At 48.2% G+C, this 19,971-nt stretch overlaps 1 protein-coding gene across 2 annotated transcripts in view; it reads left to right on the top strand.

Moving 5' to 3' along the window:
• The window catches only part of nadsyn1 (NAD synthetase 1), a 55,572-nt gene that overhangs the window by 22,940 nt on the left and 12,661 nt on the right, over positions 1 to 19,971 (top strand). For both annotated transcript variants that reach the window (XM_078415525.1, XM_078415527.1), the window contains 8 exons: positions 4,672 to 4,789; positions 6,139 to 6,270; positions 8,320 to 8,394; positions 8,813 to 8,931; positions 9,417 to 9,465; positions 15,008 to 15,110; positions 16,252 to 16,420; positions 18,220 to 18,355. In XM_078415525.1, the coding sequence (XP_078271651.1) occupies positions 4,672 to 4,789; positions 6,139 to 6,270; positions 8,320 to 8,394; positions 8,813 to 8,931; positions 9,417 to 9,465; positions 15,008 to 15,110; positions 16,252 to 16,420; positions 18,220 to 18,355 (901 nt within the window). The remainder of the gene's footprint in view (positions 1 to 4,671; positions 4,790 to 6,138; positions 6,271 to 8,319; positions 8,395 to 8,812; positions 8,932 to 9,416; positions 9,466 to 15,007; positions 15,111 to 16,251; positions 16,421 to 18,219; positions 18,356 to 19,971) is intronic.

Consider the following 19,971-nt stretch of genomic DNA (forward strand, 5'->3'; position numbering starts at 1 on the left):
CCTTTGCCCCACATAAACACTACCCTACACACACACACACGGTACAATTTTACATTCGTACCAAGCCAATTACCCAACAAACCTGTACGTCTTTGGAATGTCTGAGGAAACCGGAGCACCCAGAGAAAACCCACGCATGTCACGGGGAGAACGTACAAACTCCTTATAGACAGCAACCGTAGACAGGACCGAACCCGGGACGGTGGAAGAACGATACATGATTGCAATCAAATCGTCCACGGTGTACAGATACATAGTAGAGGTTTAAAATAGTGGAGCTATTGTAATGAGTGATTGCAGGTCCACTTCTGGGACCATCGTGCAGAGAGTCGCCTGGCTTAGGTGCCATCTTGCAGTGAGGGCTGGCTGGTGCTGTAAGGTAGCAAGTCTACCACTGTACCACCTATTAACGTGCAAGTAAGTTTTCTCTCCTGCAATTTTTTAGGATTAATCCCTCAAATTCCAATTAACAGATTGTGGATTGAACAGATTGTGCTTTGTGCCAAATAGGCTGCTGAGGTTGTAATGAACAAATTAAATATAATATCCGAACATCACATACTATTCTGGAGTGAACGACCTTCCTGAGAGAACATTCCTTCGTGTACTGAGAAATATTCTGATTCTAATCTTGGGTTATGTTATTGGTGTACACAACTGAAGTGTCACAAACAAATTCAATTAATCCTCAGAAGCAAGGCACTGCAGATGCTGGTTCACAGAAAAAAGACGCAAAGTGCTGGGGTAACTCGGCGGATCAGACTACATCTCTGGAGTACTTACAGCGCCAGAGATTCGGGTTCGATCCTGACTACGGGTGCTTGTTTGTATGGAGTTTGTACTTTCTCCCCGTGACCTGCGTGGCTTTTCTCCGACGCTCCAAAGACGTACAAGTTTGTAGGTTAATTGGCTTATTGGATATAAATTTATATTGTCCTTAGTATGTGTAGGATAGCGTTAATGTGCGGGGACCGCTGGACGGCGCGGACTCGGTGGGCCGAAGGGCCTGTTTCTGCGCTCTATCTCTAAACTAATTTAAACATGAATAGGTGACGTTTCCGGTCATGTTCCTTCTTTGGTTTGAAGAAAGGCCCTGACCCGAAACATCATCTATCCGTGTTCTCCAGAGATGCTGCCTGACCCGCTGAGTTACTCCAGCACCCTGTGTCTTTTTTTTCAATTCATTCTGAACTTTCCCAGCACTCTCTCCAAAATGAATAAAAGTTATTTGACATTATTAGAATAAATACAAAATCTTTTTTTCATGCCATTTAACCTTTCTCCTAAAATAGTAGGTAATGCTGACATTGGAGAGAATTTGTTTCAGAGATTGTGTGGGTTCAGAGGCCTGAGTTAGCTGAATTTCAATCTAACTGCAAGTCGAGCACTTAATTACTCATTGGGTGTAAATGGGTAAGATTTACATGTAAGATTATTAAGGGGTTGGACACGTTAGAGGCAGGAAACATGTTCCCTGATCAGCCATGATCACATTGAATGGTGGTGCTGGTTCGAAGGGCCGAATGGCCTACTACTGGTACAAAAACAGTAGCGTTTCAGTAGAGGAATAAGAAGCTGACAGGACAAATAGGGAAACAAAAATAGTTGGTTGCATCTCAACGCTGATTGTTACTGGAACCTTGGGTGCTGTCTGTGTGGAGTTTGCATGCTCTGCCTGTGACCACGTGGGTTCCCTCCGGGTGCTCCGGTTTCCTCCCACACCCCAAGACGTGTGCGTTTGCAGGTTAATTGGCCTCTGTAAATTGCCTCCAATTAGTAGGAAGTGGACGAGAAAGTGGGATAGATAACATAGAACTGGTGGAGGATTGATGGTCGGGACGGACTCATATCATCATATCATATCATATCATATTATATACATACAGCCGGAAACAGGCCTTTTCGGCCCTCCAAGTCCGTGCCGCCCAGTGATCCCCGTACATTAACACTATCCTACACCCACTAGGGACAATTTTTACATTTACCCAGCCAATTAACCTACATACCTGTACGTCTTTGGAGTGTGGGAGGAAGCCGAAGATCTCGGAGTAAACCCACGCAGGTCACGGGGAGAACGTACAAACTCCTTACAGTGCAGCACCCGTAGTCAGGATCGAACCTGAGTCTCCGGCGCTGCATTCGCTGTAAAGCAGCAACTCTACCGCTGCGCTACCGTGCCGTGCCGTGCCGTGCCGACTCGGTGGGCCGAAGGGTCTGTTTCCATGCTTAAAATCTCTAAAATTAAACTAAACTGTTGAAAAAGTTGACTGCACACAAATGAATGCAGGAATAGTCCAGGCTTGTGGATCTATTTGTTCTTGGCTCTGTTCCAATTTGCCATTGGGCATAATGATGTAGAGGCTCGGTGGGTAATCATTTATTCGTACATGCAATGGTTGGGTGAGGGGGGAGGGGGGAAGTTGGGATAATTCTTGCAGATGGAGGAAGACCCCCCTCCCCCCCCCCCCCCCCCCCCCCCCCCCCCCTCCTCGGTTCACAAAAATAGTAAGCCAGAAACATGAAACTACTTAGGGCGGCACAGTGGTGCAGTGGTAGAGTTGCTGCCTCACAGCGCCAGAGGCCCGGGTTCAATCCTGACTGCGGGTGCTGTCTACGGAGTTTGTACGTTCTCCCCGTGACCACGTGGGTTTCCAGTTTCCTCCCACACTCCAAAGACCTCCAGGTTTGTCGGTCGGTTGGCTTGGTAGAAGTGTAAAATTGTCCCCAGTGTGTGTAGGATAGTGTTAGTGTGATGGGATCGCTGGTCGGTGTGGACTCAGTGGGCCTGTTTCCGTGCCATATCTCTGAACCTAAAGGGATGCAATGCTGAGGCTTTATAAGCCAGTCAGACCGCATTTGGAGTATTGTGAGCAGTTTTGGGCCCCATATCTGAGCTTAATCGGCTTCTGTAAATTGTAAATTGTCCCTAGTGTGTGTAGGATTGTGCTGGTGTACGGGTGATCACTGATTGGCGTGGTCCCGGTAGGTTGAAGGGCCTGTTTCCACGCTGCGTCTCTAAAGTAAAGTCTAATTTACATCACATAAAGGATGTCGTGGCTTTGGAGAGAGTGCAGAACAGGTTCACCAGGGTGTTTCCTGGATTAGCGATGAATTAGCTCGAAGGACAGGTGGAAAAACTTGGATTGTTTTTCGCTGGAAACCCAAAGGCTTGTTGGTGGCGGTGGGGGATGGAGGGACATGATAGAAGCACATGAAATTATGAGAGGCACGCAGAGAATGGATAGAGACTGCCTATACTTTTCAAGAGGGCTAGAATACAAAAACAGGGATGTAATGCTGAGGCTCTATAAGGCGTTAGACAGGCCGCATTTGGAATATTGTGAGCAATTTTGGGCCCTATACCTGAGGATATCTTATGTGTGTGTGTGTGAAGCAAATTTGGAAATTCTACAGACACTTGATAAGAATAATCCTGGTTTGTGTTGCAAGGAGGTGTGCTGTTGGCAACCAATAGATTAAGGTACAAGCGTTGGGATTAGGGGCACACATGACTAGTCATATTTGACCTCTGACCATGAAAAAAACATTGTCAGCATCTATATACTAAAACTCTCGTTTGTTATCTTGTTTGTGACTGAACTTCAGCCAAAACGGTATACGATAGCGCGGCAATTTTAGGCCCACCTTACTCACCATTGTCACTTTAGTGATAATGCAAGTAGTTTTATTGAAATCGGTGTTATATTTTTAAAGTTATTCACATTTTAAAGTTTAAAAGGAGGGGAGACTGGAGCGACTAGGCTTGTACACACTGGAATTTAGAAGAATGAGAGGGGATCTTATCGAAACGTATAAGATTATTAAGGGGTTGGACACGTTAGAGGCAGGAAACATGTTCCCAATGTTGGGGGAGTCCAGAACAAGGGGCCACAGTTTAAGAATAAGGGGTAGGCCATTTAGAACTGAGATGAGGAAAAACTTTTTCAGTCAGAGTTGTGAATCTGTGGAATTCTCTGCCTCAGAAGGCAGTGGAGGCCAATTCTCTGAATGCATTCAAGAGAGAGCTAGATAGAGCTCTTAAGGATAGCGGAGTCAGGGGGTATGGGGAGAAGGTAGGAACGGGGTACTGATTGAGAATGATCAGCCATGATCACATTGAATGGCGGTGCTGGCTCGAAGGGCCGAATGGCCTACTGCTGCACCTATTGTCTATTGTCTATTGGAGGGAGGGGGGGAAGGGGGGAGTGGGGGAGAAGGGAGAGGGGAGGGGGGGTTGAGGAGAGAGGGGAGGGGGGGAGGACAAGGTGCTGCACCAATGCAGGAGAGTTTGGGCCCAACGGGTCCACTTTGTCTAGTAATATATAAAAATTTCACTGGATAAACTTTGACATATATAAGTTATATATTCTCTGAATGCATTCAAGAGAGAGCTGGATAGAGCTCTTAAGGATAGCGGAGTCAGGGGGTATGGGGAGAAGGCAGTAACGGGGTACTGATTGAGAATGATCAGTCATGATCACATTGAATGGCGGTGCTGGCTCGAAGGGCCGAATGGCCTCCTCCTGCACCTATTGTCTATTGTCTATATATGACTTATATATGTCACTAAGAATGGCTCCTCTATGCCTTCTTTAAAATAAAAAGTCTCCTCTACAAGTTGCGTGACACGTTTGAGAAAGACTGACTGGTCTTGTTCTGTTCCCTTCCCAGTCCTCACATCGCCATGTCGATGGACGGGGTGGAGATATTCACCAATTCTTCAGCGAGCCACCATGTCCTTCGTAAAAGTTACTTGAGGACCGACCTCGTGAAGACGGCCACGTCAAAGGTAAAGATGTGGGGAAGGAGCTGTTTTCAAATATCAACGGAGTTCCGGGAACGTTGCAAGAAATGCAGGCAGAGATTTTTTTAGATTTAGATTTAGAGATACAGAAATGACAGAAAGATTTAGAAATGCTTCAATACAGAATAGAATAGAATACGTTATGGTCACAGGTGACCGGGCACAGTGAAATTCTTTGTTTGCATACCTTCAAATTCAAGTTTAGGTTTATTTGTCACATACGCATGCAAGATGTGCAGTGGAATGAAAGGTCAGCAATAGAGCAATAAAAATAAACAATTTCACACACAATCACAACCAACACAAAACAACAAAAAAAGAAACCTCCATCACAGTGAGCCTCCTCCAGTCACCTCCTCACTGTGATGTCTTTTCTCTTCCCCTGCCGTCTTCTCCCGCGGTCAGGCTGTTGAAGTTGCCACGTTCCAGGCCGCGCCGGACGGTGAAAGGTATGCGAATAGTCGCCTATAAAGGGCGCTTGCAAAGTTACAAATACTCCCCCCCCCACGCACTAGTTCCCCCTTTATTCTTCCCCCCCCTCCCCCTTTTCTCATGGCTGTCCCCCCTTGCCGGGTCCTCCATTGTCCATTGTGCAAATGACCTGCAAGGCAGCAACTCTACTGCTGTGCCACTGGGGTACATGGAACAAATTTATGAAAGATTTGCAAAAAGACAGATCGAAGCCAGCAACGATGATTAAGGAACGTTGGAGCCCACAATGGTCCATTGTTGGCGATGGGGTAGGTGATAGCAAATACTGCTAGCACCACGACCGGGGATGGGGGTAGGGATGGAGAGAGAGGGGATGCAAGTTTCTTGAAGTTTGGTTTAGTTTAGTTACACCGCGGAAACAGGCCCTTCGGCCCACCGAGTCCTTGCCAACCAGCGATCCCCGTGCACTAACACTATCCTATACACACACACACACACACACACACACACACACACACACACACACACACACACACACACACACACACACATGTGACAATTTACAATTAAACCAAGCCAATTAGCTTACAAACCTGTACGTCTTTGGAGTGTGGGAGGAAACCGAAGCACCCGGAGAAAACCCACGCAGCTCAGGTGCAGACAAGCTCCCGTAGTCAGGATTAGAGAAATCGATATTCATACTGTGTAGGAAAGAACTGCAGATGCTTGTTTAAATTGAAGGTAGACACAAAATGCTGGAGTAACTCGGCGGGTCAGGCAGCATCTCTGGGGAGAAGGAATGGGTGACGTTTCGGGTCGAGACCCTTTGTCAGACTGATGTTCTGCTGGATTGCGAGCCGCCCAAGCGACCCAGGACTGATTTCTCTCTTCCATCTCTCCAGAATGGTGGAATCTATCTCCTCGCCAACCAGAAGGGGTGTGATGGCGATCGCCTGTATTATGACAGCTGTGCGATGATTGCTGTAAATGGACATATTGTGGCCCAAGGGTCCCAGTTCTCCTTGGATGACGTGGTAAGACCATCAATAATCGGTGTCTTCTGACACCGACTCTCGTCGTGGGTGATTCAACTACAAAACCCTTCTCTAAATGATCAAAAAAATATAAAGTTGCTCTCTGCAGAATTGAAAGTTCATTGGGATTTATCCATCTCCAGAAATCGAGTCATAGACTCGTAGAGCGTGGAAACAGGCCCTTCGACCCAACTTGCCCACACCGACCAACATGCCCCATCTACACCAGTCCCACCTGCATGCGTTTGCCCCGTATCCCTCTAAACCTGTCTCCTATCCACGTACCTGTGTAATTGCTTCTTAAACGTTGGGATAGTCCCTGCCTCAACTACCTCCTCCGGCAGCTCGTTCCACACACTCACCACCCTTTGTGTGAAAAGGTCACCCCCTCAGATTCCTATAAAATCTTTCCCCCTTCACCGTGGGTCAGAGTGGGGATGTTTACTGATGATCACACAATAACAGTTGGGAAGTGAAGGTGCACAGAATTCAGGAACAGGCCAATAAGTTGGCAACGGACTTTCATGCTACACATGCACCAGACACTGACACTGACCATAACAAGAGCATAATCACTGATAAACTCTTTCCATCGGAAACTTGAACGTTCTGGAGTGGAAAAGACTGCAAAAAAGGTTGTGAACTGCCCAGTCCATCACCGCCTCTGACCTCCCCACCATCGAAGGGATTTATCGGAGTCAAGATTCAAGATTCAAGATTCAAGATAGCTTTATTTGTCATCCAATATTGGACGAAATTCAGTCACCCACAGTCCAACAATAAAAGCATTAAATAAGCATTAAAATTACACAACCCCAAAAAAACCCCAAAACACAGTCCAACAATAAAAGCATTAAATAGGCATTCAAATTACCCAACCCCAAAAACACACAAAAAGAAACATCCATCAAAGAAACATCCATCACAGTGAGTCTCCTCCAGTCCTCTCCTCACTGTGATGGAAGGCCACAATGTCTTTCCCTTCTCCTGCTGTCCTCGCCCGCGGTCAGGTTGTTGTGATTGCAGGCCGCACCGGACGGTCCGCAGCGGGCCGAGCCCAAGGCGCGTCGCGTCGCAGCCGCTCCCGCAGCCTCCGAAGACGGCCGGCTCCGCCGATGATAAGTCCGATCCGGGGCGGGCGAACACGCTGCTGCCGCTGTTGCTGCACGTCGGGGCGGTCGTGGCTCCCGACATTGAAGCCCCCGCCCAGCAGAGAAATATCCCGCAGCCTATCTTAGGTCGCGCCGGACATAAAGGCAGCCAGCATCATCAGAGACCCACGCCACCCTGGCCACACACTCCTTTCACCCCTGCCATCAGGAAGAAGGTGCAGGAGCCTGAAAACTGTAACGTCCAGGTTCAGGAACAGCTTCTTCCCTACGGCCAACAGGCTATTAAACACCACAACCTCAAATAAGCTCTGAACTACAATAGATTATTATTATTATTATTATTATTATTTACAGCGTACTATGTTTACATATTCTGTTGTGCTGCAGCAAGTAAGAACTTCAATGTTCTATCTGGGACTTCTGACAATAAACAGCCTTGCCTCTCGACCATTCTCTAAATGGTCAAAAAATATCAAGAAAATATCATTTGCATCAACTACATTAATCTGACAATCAACTCAGCAACAAGTTTCATAGCCAAAGTCATGGAGTAATACAGCGTGGAAACAGGCCCTTCAGCCCAACTTTCCCATGCCGACCAACGTGCTCCATCTACACTAGTCCCACCTGCCCGAGTTTGTCCCTTACCCCTCTAAACCTATCCTATCCATCTAGTTGTCCAAATGTTTTTTAAATGATGTGGTAGTGCCTGCCTCAACTACGTCCTCCGGCAGCTCGTTCCATATACCCGCCACCCTTTGTATAAAAAGGTTGCCCCTCAGTTTCTTGTTAAATCTCCTCCTCCCTTTAAACCTGTGTCCTCTGGTTTTTGATTCTCCGACTCTGGGTAAAAGACTCTAGTGCATTTACCCTATTTATCCCTCTCGTGATCCGATACATCTCGATAAGTATGTACATCTTTTCCATCTTTCTTTAGGAAGTCCTGACCACCACTCAAGATTTGGAGGATGTAAGAGCCTATCGCTCAGACAGGACCAATGGAAGATTAACGGTTTGTACATGTCTTTTCCTCTCTGTTGTAGCCCACGTTTTAAAAGGATTTACTTGTAGGAGACTTCTGTACGCTGCCACACGCATTGCAGACGAAGCAAAGAATTTCACTGTCCCTAGGAACATATGACAATTAAGTATCACTTAATCAAATATTGAAGGCTAAAGTTACTCTTGTGGGAGTTTAATCTCGGTTACTGATGGCTGTTTTACTCCAGCTTTCACTTGTATGCATTTCCAAATCTCAGAATTAAACCAACGCTGTGAATGACATCCCACACAGGTTGTGAAGAAGGGTCTCGACCCGAGACGTCACCCATTCCTTCTCTCCTGAGATGCTGCCTGACCTGCTGAGTTACTCCAGCATTTTGTGAATAAATTCCTTCGATTTGTACCAGCATTTGTCTTATCCCACACAGGCAAATGAAGTATACCCGCGAGTCCGTGTCAACTTTACACTGTCCTTGGCTGACGATGTCTACGTACCCTGCGTTCAACCCATTCAGATCCGATTCCATACTCCCGAGGAAGAAATCAGGTGTGTTGGAACCTTCGAATCGTGACCTTGCATGGGCGACGTTCTAACCTATGTTAAATAGCACGGTGGTGCAGCAGTAGAGTTGCTGCCTTACAGCACCAGAGACACGGGTTCGGTCCTGACTACGGGTGCAGGCCACCGCGTCCGCGCCGACCAGCCATCCCCGCTCACTGGCACGAACCCACACATACTTTCGGCAATTTACAATTTAACCGAAGCCAATTAGCCAACAAACCTTCACGTCTTTGGAGTGTGGGAGGAAACCGGAGCACCTGGAGAAAACCCACTCAGGTCACGGGGAGAACGTACAAACTCCGTACAGACACCATCCATAGTCAGGATCGAACCCACGTCTCTGGTGTTGTATGGCTGCAACTCTACCACTGCGCCACCGTGCCGTCTATTTGTTCTTTTATGTCCAATGTATCCCAATTGAATCACACAATTGTGTGTTGTTCATTATCTCTTGTTCATGTTCCATTCAGTCTTGGACCGGCATGTTGGCTCTGGGATTACCTCCGGCGTAGTTCACAGGTAAGTCAACGTGAGAACGGAACCGCAGTGTGACGTATGAATATCCCAGTGTGTGTGGGATTGCGTTAGTGTACGGGGATCGCTGGTCGGTGCGGACCCGGTGGGCCGAAGGGCATGTTTCTGCTCTGTATCTCTGAAGCTGAAACTAAAGTAAAAGGTGTAGCGTAAAAAAAAAATATATAATAATGCTGTACTGCAACAAATCAGAACGTAGTACCCTTAGTCAGGATGGAACCCGGCTCTCTGGTGCTGTAAGGCAGCAACTCTATCGTTGTGCCACGCTGCCATTTAACGTAGATTTGAATGTCACCCACGTGAGGCCTCAATTTGCAGGCTTGAACAGAGGTATTTTCACCAGAGTTGGTTTAACTGTATGATACTGGGCAATGAACTAAGCTGACCTTTTAGACTTTAGACTCTAGACATTTTAGCGTGGAAACAGGCCCTTCGGCCCACCGAGTCCGCGCCGACCGGCGATCCCCCCCGCACACTAAGACTATCTTACATGCTCGGGACAATTTTACAATTTTACCGAAGCCAGTTCACCCACAAACCTGCGTGTCTTTGGAGTGTGGGAGGAAACTGGAGCACCCGGAGAAAGCCCACGTGGTCACAGGGTGCACGTGCAAACTCTGTGCAGACAGCACCCGTGGTCAGAATCAAACCCGGGTCTCTGGCGCTGTGAGGCAGCAACTCTACGGCAGGGCCACCTTGCAGCCCCTGGAGTCACAAGGAAGACTAGTGTTACCAACTGAGCCATTGTTGTTAATCAGGAAAAAGTTACCCCTCAGATTTCTGCGAACAACTTGCCCCATTTACACTCGTCCCACCTGCCTGCATTCAAGAGAGAGCTAGATAGAGCTCTTAAGGATAGCGGAGTCAGGGGGTATGGGGAGAAGGCAGGAACGGGGTACTGATTGAGAATGATCAGCCCTGATCATGTTGAATGGCGGTGCTGGCTCGAAGGGCCGAATGGCCTCCTCCTACACCTATTGTCTATTGCATTTGGCCCTTACATCCCTGAAACCTTTCCTATCCATGTACCTGTCCAAATGATTTTTTAAAAATGTTGCGACAGTCCCTGCCTAAACCACTTCTTCCGGCAGCTCGTTCCATACACCTACCACCCTTTGTGTAAAGATTTTGTCCCTCGGGTTCCTATTTAATCTTCCCATCCCCCCCCCCCCCTCATCTTAAACCTATGTCCTCTGGTTCTCTATTCCCCTACTCTGGGCAGGTGACTCTGTGCATCCATCCAATCTATTCTCAGGCCCATGGCCTTAATTGCACACAGTCGGCTCATTTGAGCAGGATATTGTTCTTTTGAAAATGGAACAACTGGGCTCGGAGACAGGTGTAGAAACAAGGAACTGCGTTGCCAGTTCAGACAAAAGAGCACAAAGTGCCGGAGTAACTCTACCTAAATCTGTGAATTCTCTGCCTCAGAAGGCAGTGGAGGCCAATTCTCTGAATGCATTCAAGAGAGAGCTAGATAGAGCTCTTAAGGATAGCGGAGTCAGGGGGTATGGGGAGAAGGCAGGAACGGGGTACTGATTGAGAATGATCAGCCATGATCACATTGAATGGTGGTGCTGGCTCGAAGGGCCAAATGGCCTACTCCTGCACCTATTGTCTATTGTCTACCTACCTGTCAGCCCACAATGTCACTCCAACATTTTGTGTTTGTCCTCCATGTAAACCCGCATCTGCAGTTCGTTCCTACACAACATCCAACGTCTACTGGGAGTGTCTGCCTGTCCCATCAGTCAGGATAGGAAGGTTGGACTCTTGAGCTGATGTGATGTAGTTCTTTAGTTTAGTTTAGAGGTATAGCGTGGAAACAGGCAGTTGGACCCCACCGAGTCCTCGCCAGCCTGTGATCCCCGCACACGAAGACTACCCGACATGCACGGGGGATAATTTACAATTTTACCAAGCCAATCAACCTACAAACCTGTACGTCTTTGGAGCGTGGGAGGAAACCAGAGCTCCTGAAGAAAACCCACGCAGGTCACGGGGAGAACGTGCGAACTCTGTACAGACAGCGCCCGTAGGCAGGATCAATGCCGGGTCTCTGGCGCTGTGAGGCAGCAATTCTATCGCTGCGCCACCGTGCCACATCACCACTCTCTGTGGTGCAATGCGATGCTGATATTTGGTGCTGCAGCGCCTCCTTGTGTAAGCTGTGTTTCACCGCACCCTCGAATTCTCAAATGTATATTTATTGCCATCATATCTCTCTACCAGTTGAAAATCAAAAATGCTGCAGATCCTGGAAATTGAAAATAAAAACAGATTGTGGTGGAAACAACCAGCAGAATCTGAAGAAGACTCAGGTGGGCGGCACGGTGGCGCAGCGGTAGAGTTGCTGCCTCACATCTCCAGAGACCCCGTGTTCGATCCTGACTACGGGAGCTTGCCTGTACGGAGTTTGTACGTTCTCCCCGCGACCGGCGTGGGTTTTCTCCGAGATCTTCAGTTTCTTCCCAAACTCCAAAGACGTGCAGGTTTGTAGGTTAATTGGCTCGGTATGAATGTAAAATTGCCCTGAGTGCGTGTAGGAATAGTGCTAGTGTGCGGGGATCGCTGGTCGGCGCGGACCTGGTGGTCTGAACGGCCTGTTTCCGCGCTGTGTCTCTAAGCTAACCTAAAAAAGGCCCCTCAGGGTCACTGACGATTATAGTTTCACGTCTTTGTACTTTATTTCTTTGTGAACAAAGTTACGAGCGGCACAGTGGTGCAGCGGGTAGAGCTGCTGCCTCACAGCACCAGAGACCCAGGTTCGATCCTGATCTCGGGGTTCAGTTTCGTTTATTATTGTCACGTGTGCCGGGATACAGTGAAAAGCTTTTTTGTTGTGTGCCATCCAGACAGCGAAGAGGATTGTACTTGATTACAATCGAGCCATATAAAGATACAGGATAAAGGGAATAACGTTTAGTGCAAGATAAAGATAGTCCGAGGGTCTCCAATGAGGTAGGTAGCTCAGGACCCCTCTCTAGTTGGTGATAGGATGGTTTTAGTTGCCTGATACAGCTGGGAAGAAACTGTTGCTGCTGGTAGACACAAAATGCTGGAGTAACTCAGCAGGTCAGGCAGCATCTCGGGAGAGAAGTCAAGTCAAGTCAAGTCAAGTCAAGTCAATTTTATTTGTATAGCACATTTAAAAACAACCCACGTTGACCAAAGTGCTGTACATTTGATTAGGTTCCAATAGAAAAAAAAAATGAAAACATACAGTAGCACGCAAACAGTTCACAGCGCCTCCTCAATGAGCCTCAAACGCTAGGGAGTAGAAATATGTTTTGAGCCTGGACTTAAAGGAGTCGATGGAGGGGGCAGTTCTGATGGGGAGAGGGATGCTGTTCCACAGTCTAGGAGCTGCAACCGCAAAAGCGCGGTCACCCCTGAGTTTAAGCCTAGACCGCGGGATAGTGAATAGCCCCAAGTCGGCCGATCTGAGGGACCTGGAGTTAGAGAGGGGGGTTAGAAGATTTTTGATGTAGGGGGGGGAGTGTCCATTTAGGGCTTTATACGTGAATAGGAGGAGCTTGAAGTTGATTCTGTACCGTACAGGGAGCCAGTGGAGAGAGGCCAGAATCGGGGTGATGTGGTCCCTTTTACGGGTACCCGTCAGGAGTCTCGCTGCGGCGTTTTGGACCAGTTGCAGGCGGGACAGGGAAGATTGGCTGATCCCAGTGTATAGGGAGTTGCAGTGAGAAGTATAGGGAGTATAGGGAGTTGCAGTATAGGGAGAAGGAATGGATGACGTTTCTACAGTCTGAAGAAGGGTCCTGACCCGAAACGTCACCCATCCCTTCTCTCCCGAGATGCTGGCTGACCCGCTGAGTTACCCCAGCATTTTATGCCTACCTTCGATTTAAACCAGCATCTGCAATTTTCTTTTCCTACCTAACTGTTGGTGCTGTCTGTGCAGAGTTTTCATGTGCCTCCTGTGACCACGTGGGTTTCCTCCGGGTGCTCCTGTTTTCTCCCACATCCCAAAGATTGCAGACTTGTAGGTTAAATGGTCCTCTGTAAAAATTGCCCCCTAATGTGTCGGAGTGGATGAGAAAGTGAAATACCGTAGAACGAGTGTGAATGGGTGACCGACCGATGGTCGGTGTGGACTCGGTCAGCTGAAGGACTGAGTTTCCATGCTGTATGTCTAAACTAAAAGACTAATCCTGCATCAGAACTGATTAGGGGTTTGACCCAAAATGTGGACAATTCCTTTCCTTTCACAAATGCAGCTTGACTCGCTGAGTTCCTCCAGCACACTGATTTGTAGGCTAATTGGCATGGCATAATTGTAAATTCTCCACCTGTGTGGAATAGTGTTCGTGTTAGTGTGTGTGTGGGGATCGCTGGTCAGTGCGGACTCAGTGGGCAGAAGGGCTTGTTTCTGCGCTGTATTTCTAAAGTAAACTAAATTAAACTAAACCGAAACTGAACTAAACTGCAGATGCTAGTTTGCAAAAAAAGACCCAAAGTGCTGGATTAACTCAGTGGGTCAGGCAGCATCACTGGGGACAACAAGGATCGGTGACATTGAGACAAAGATCTGCAGATGCTGGCTTAAACCAAAGATGGGCGGCACGGTGGCGCAGCGGGAGAGTTGCTGCCTTACAGCGAATGCAGCGCCGGAGACTCAGGTTCGATCCTGACTATGGGCGCTGTCTGTACGGAGTTTGTGCGTTCTCCCCGTGATCTGCGTGGGTTTTCTCCGAGATCTTCGGATTCCTCCCACACTCCAAAGACGTACAGGTTTGTAGGTTAATTGGCTTGGTAAATGTAAAAATTGTCCGTAGTGGGTATAGGATAGTGTTAGTGTGCGGGGATCGCTGGGCGGCGCGGACCCGGTGGGCCGAAGGGCCTGTTTCTGCGCTGCATCTCTAAATCTAAATCTAAATGGATACACAAAGCTGGAGTAACTCAGTGAGTCAGGCAGCATCTCTGGAGAAAAGGTGCTCCTTATTTGAGGAAGGATATTCTTGCTATTGAGGGCGTGTAGCATAGGTTTACTCGGTTAATTCCCGGAATGGCGGGACTGTCATATGTTGAAAGACTGGAGCGACGAGGCTTGTATACACTGGAATTTAGAAGGATGAGAGGGGATCTTATCGAAACGTATAAGATTATTAAGGGGTTGGACACGTTAGAGGCAGGAAACATGTTCCCAATGTTGGGGGAGTCCAGAACAAGGGGCCACAGTTTAAGAATAAGGGGTCGGCCATTTAGAACGGAGATGAGGCAAAACCTTTTCAGTCAGAGAGTTGTGAATCTGTGGAATTCTCTGCCTCAGAAGGCAGTGGAGGCCAATTCTCTGAATGCATTCAAGAGAGAGCTTGATAGAGCTCTTAAGGATAGCAGAGTCAGGGGGTATGGGGAGAAGGCAGGAACGGGGTACTGATTGAGAATGATCAGCCATGATCACATTGAAGGGCGGTGCTGGCTCGAAGGGCCGAATGGCCTACTCCTGCACCTATTGTCTATTGCTTGTTGCTTGTATCTCTTCATCCTTCTCTCTCTGTGTCCACAGGCGGGCTTTTTCCTCCCTCTCAGCGGGGGCATAGACAGCTCGGCAGCCGCCTGCGTGGTCTATTCCATGTGTCGGCAAGTGTGCTTTGCGGCATCTAACGGAAGTAAGTAACTTTGGGAATCCATTTCTTCTCATTTCACCTCCTCGTTGCCCCACCTCCTGCGGTGAAGAGAGAGATGACCCACACCGTGCACCAAAGGGCAGCACGGTGGCCCAGCGGTAGAGTTGCTGCCTCACAGCGCCAGAGACCCGGGTTCCATCCTGACCACGGGTGCTGTCTGTGTGGAGTTTGTACGTTCTCCCCGTGACCGCGTGGGTTTCCTCCGGGTGCTTCGCTTTCCTCCCGCACTCCAAAGACGTGCAGGTTTGTAGGTTAATTAATTGGCTTCGGTAAAAATTGTAAATTGCCCGTAACGTGTGTAGGATAGTGTTAGTGTGCGGGGATCGCTGGTCGGTGCGGACCCGGTGGGCCGAATGGCCTGCTTCCATGATATACTAAACTAATCCTGTGACTCAGCCAACTGTCTCATTTGATCCGTTTTCCTTGTTATCTAAAACGTGGTCTGATGGGGTTGAAGTGTGCGAAGGCTTTGATGCCTGTGTTTAACTTTGTGCCACAATCGGGACAAACATGGGTTCATATCAGTGGTGTTGCTTTATTCAATGGTTGGTTTGATTTTTCCTTCCATCCCTACCTCCCAACCTTTTTCCCCCCTCTCCCTCTCCCTCTCCCTCTCCCTCTCCCTCTCCCTCTCTCCCTCTCTCCCTCTCTCCCTCTCTCCCTCTCTCCCTCTCTCCCTCTCTCCCTCTCTCCCCTCTCCCCTCTCCCCTCTCCCCTCTCCCCTCTCCCCTCTCCCCTCTCCCCTCTCCCCTCTCCCCTCTCCCCTCTCCCCTCTCCCCTCTCCCCTCTCCCCTCTCCCCTCTTCCCCCCTCCCCTCTCCCTCTCCCCTCTCCCCTCTCCCCTCTCCCCTCTCCCTCTCCCTCTCCCCTCTCCCCTCTCCCCTCTCCCCTCTCCCCTCTCCCCTCTCCCCTCTCCCCTCTCCCCTCTCCCCTCTTCCCTCTCCCCTCTTCCCCCCTCCCCTCTCCCTCTCTATCCCTCTTTATTTCCTACTTTCCTCTACTATTTGAGGAAAGCAGTTCAACAATTTTCTCTAGCTTTTGGGTCAGAATACTGCTTGTGGAAGACAGGTAGTTGACAATCATTGCCTGTGCATTTGCTCTGAGACTCTGTTGTATCCGTTCAGATGAGCAGGTGCTGGAGGATGCACGGAGGATTGTGAATGACCATAGTTACGTTCCCAAAGACCCTCGGGACTTCTGCCGGCGTGTCTTTACCACTTGCTACATGGCCAGTGAGAACTCGTCCCAGGATACTTGCAAACGGGCCAAAGAGCTGGCTGAGCAAATAGGCAGGTGAGTGATGAGTGGATGCACGTGCTGGTGCTCCTCAACCTATGTTGGGCTTCCGTTCCGAGAAACCCACCATTAATCCGGAAATATCGGGGGATTGGATGTATCCTGGATGGGGATTGTAATATAATTGTATAATAGTTTCAATAGGTATATTTGTTTGTATAATATTCTGGTGGTGGGTTCTGTTTTGGTTTTATTGTATTGTATATATTATTTTAATATTTGAATAAATATTTTTGATTAAAAAAAAAAAATAAAAAAAAAAAAAATTAATCCGGAAATACTGTACGTCGCAATGCATTTAATACACCTGATCACGTGGCCGGAATTATGGGTCGCTGCTGTTTGCACCATTGCACCGTTGAACTATCGCAAGTCAAAGCATCGTGCGCCAGGGAGCTCCTGTAATGTGCAGTATTGGGCCGGTCATTAGAATTTAGATTTTTTTTAGATTTAGAGATACAGCTCGGAAACAGGCCCTTCGGCCCACCGAGTCCGCGCCGCCCAGCGATCCCCGCACATTAACACTGCCCTACACCCACTAGGGACAATTTTTTACATTTACCCAGTCAATTAACCTACATACCTGTACGTCTTTGGAGTGTGGGAGGAAACCGAAGATCTCGGAGAAAACCCACGCAGGTCACGGGGAGAACGTACAAACTCCGTACAGACGGCGCCCGTAGTCAGGATCGAACCTGAGTCTCCGGCGCTGCATTCGCTGTAAGGCAGCAACTCTACCGCTGCGCCACCGTGCCGCAGGGTTCTGAACCTTGCGTCTCTACAGTATCGCAAACAAATGACCTCCTGTCTTTGAGTCCACAATTTCCGAGTTCAGCTTGCTCGAGGCACAAGACATTGCAGATGATGGAATCTTGAGGGGGAAAAAAAACAAAGTGCTGGAAGAACTCAGTAGGTCAGGCAGCATCTGCGGAGGAAAACGGATATACGATGTTTTGGGTCGGGACTCTACTTCAGACTGGGGTGAAATGTGAAGAACTGGATGAACGGGGAACTGCATAAACTGGTTTACAAAAAAAGACACAAAGTGCTGGAGTGACTCAGTGGGTCAGGCAACATCTCTGGAGAATGGAGTCTGATGAAAGGTTCTGACCCGAAATGTCACCTATCCTTTTCCTCCAGAGATGCTGCCTGCCCTGCTGTGTAGATGGGCGAAAGGAGAATCAAGGGGCTGTTTAGTGTAGGTTAGTGTAGAGATACAGCGTAGACATAGGCCCTTCGGCCCACCGGGTCAACACCGACCAACGATCCCCCATTCCTAGTTCCATGTTATTCCCAATTTCATATTGGACACACCAGGGGCAATTTACAGAAGCCAATTAACCAAAAAACCTGCATCTCTTTGCAGTGTGGGTGGAAACCGGAGCACCCGGAGGAAACCCACGCGGTCACAGGGAGAACGTACAAACTCTGTATAGACAGCTCCCGCAGTCAGTATCGAACCCGAGTCCCTGGTGTTGTAAGGCAGCAACTCTACCGCTGTGCCACCGTGCTGCCCTGTTGGGCATCTGAGAGAGCAATGGTTGTGGAGAAAAACATGGGCATTGGATTAATCTGATTGCTCTGAGCTGGCATGGACTCGGTGGGCTGAATAACCACCTTTGCTGTGCAAGGAAACGTAAAATATAAAAGAATACCCTGGCACACTTCAACAACAGCTCAGTGAGTGGCGATGAAATCCATTTACTGCAAAAGCAAGAGGCATCCTTTTTGTTGTAAGGTATCATTGCACATTGTGTTGCGTTTAATCTTGGTATTCTTGCTTTTCTCTTTCCCAGCCATCACATAAACCTCAACATTGACCCTGCGGTGAAAGCAATGATGATGATTTTCACTTTGGTCACTGGCAAAGTGCCGCAGTTTACGGTGCATGGAGGTTGCAGCAGGGAGAACCTCGCGCTCCAGAATCTGCAGGTACCACTGACCCACGGTGTGCATGATGGATGAATCTGCACCCACGGTGTGTAGGTTAATTGGCTGGGTAAATGTAAAAATTGTCCCTAGTGGGTGTAGGATAGTGTTAATGTGCGGGGATCGCTGGGCGGCACGGACTTGGAGGGCCGAAAAGGCCTGTTTCTGGCTGTATATATATGATATGATGGATGAAGATGGGGCTTTTAATACACACCGGTTTGCGGTTACACTCTGTGGAAATGGGTGAACCCTGCTGTTTATAAACACTCGCACACTCCACCCACGTCAGCTCACAGACAAGACGCAAGAGTGTTTTATTGTCGTATGGCCCAGACAGAACAATGACATTCTTACTTGCAGCAACACAACAGAATATGTAAACATAGTACACTGTAAACAAGATAATAAATGAAATAGATGTTCAGTGTGTGTATATAGGCGTTTCAGGTCGAGACCCTACTTCACACTGAGAGTCCAGGGGAGAGGGAAAGGCGAGATACATAGAACAAATGAATGAGGGATATGCCAAAGGACTCCATCAAAGCCAGCGACGATGATCAAGGAAAGCTGGAGCAATAAGGAATAGATTGAGATCTTTCACTTCAATGGTTTTGGAAAATAATAATTTTAATATTTGGAAGTGGGGAACAACCAAATTGACCTATTAAAGCCAGTTCATGTTTCCAAGGCATCCTGTTGGTCTCCCAGTGAACCAGCGTGATAATGGGCGTGTGAATTTATCCGGAGCAACCTGCGATTTCAATCAACGTACAATTGCAATATTCAATCACAGATCGCCTGCCTCCCCGTGCCTGGTTTTACACCAGCTGCTTTGAATTTAGTTTTAGTTCATGATCTTTTCTCGATGTTTCTCTGCGCATGTTGCTAAAATACATCCAGCTTGCTTTCTCGGAGAAAGCATCTTGATGAAAAGATATGAGAAATCTAATCGTATTTCTCGATATACAACAATGTATGTATCGTATACAGTACTCGATAAACACTGATGGGCCAAAACATTATGACCACTGGCAGGTGAAGTAAATAACATTGATTATCTTGTTACAATGGCACCTGTCAAGGGGTGGGATATATTAGGCAGCAAGTGGACAGTCAGTTCTTGAAGTTGATGTGCTGGACACAGGAGAAATGGGCAGCAGTAAAGACCTGAGCGACTTTGACAAGGGCCAAATTGTTATGGCCAGACGACTGGGTCAGAGGATCTCTGAAACGGCAAGGCTTGTGGGGTGCTCCCGGTCAGCAGTGGTCAGTACCTACCGATAGTGGTCCGAGAAGGGACAAACCACAAACCGGCGACAGACAGGGTGTTGGGCGCCCAAGGCTCATCGATGCACGAGGGCAACGAAGGCTGGTCCGAACCGACAGAAGGTCGACTGTCACAGAAAATTTTAATGGTGGTCACGGGAGGAATGTGTCACAATACACAGTGCATCGCACCCTGCTGCGTATGGGGCTGCAGACCGGTCAGATTGCCCGTGATGACCCCTGTCCACTGTCGAAAGCGGTCATAATGTTTTGGCTCATCAATGTATATCGAGCTGATATGAGAGTCTTTTATGATTAACTTTAACCTGGAATGGAAAGGGTGCAGATTG

This window comes from Rhinoraja longicauda, chromosome 18 (assembly GCF_053455715.1).
Source record: "Rhinoraja longicauda isolate Sanriku21f chromosome 18, sRhiLon1.1, whole genome shotgun sequence".
Classification (NCBI taxonomy): Eukaryota; Metazoa; Chordata; class Chondrichthyes; order Rajiformes; family Arhynchobatidae; genus Rhinoraja; species Rhinoraja longicauda.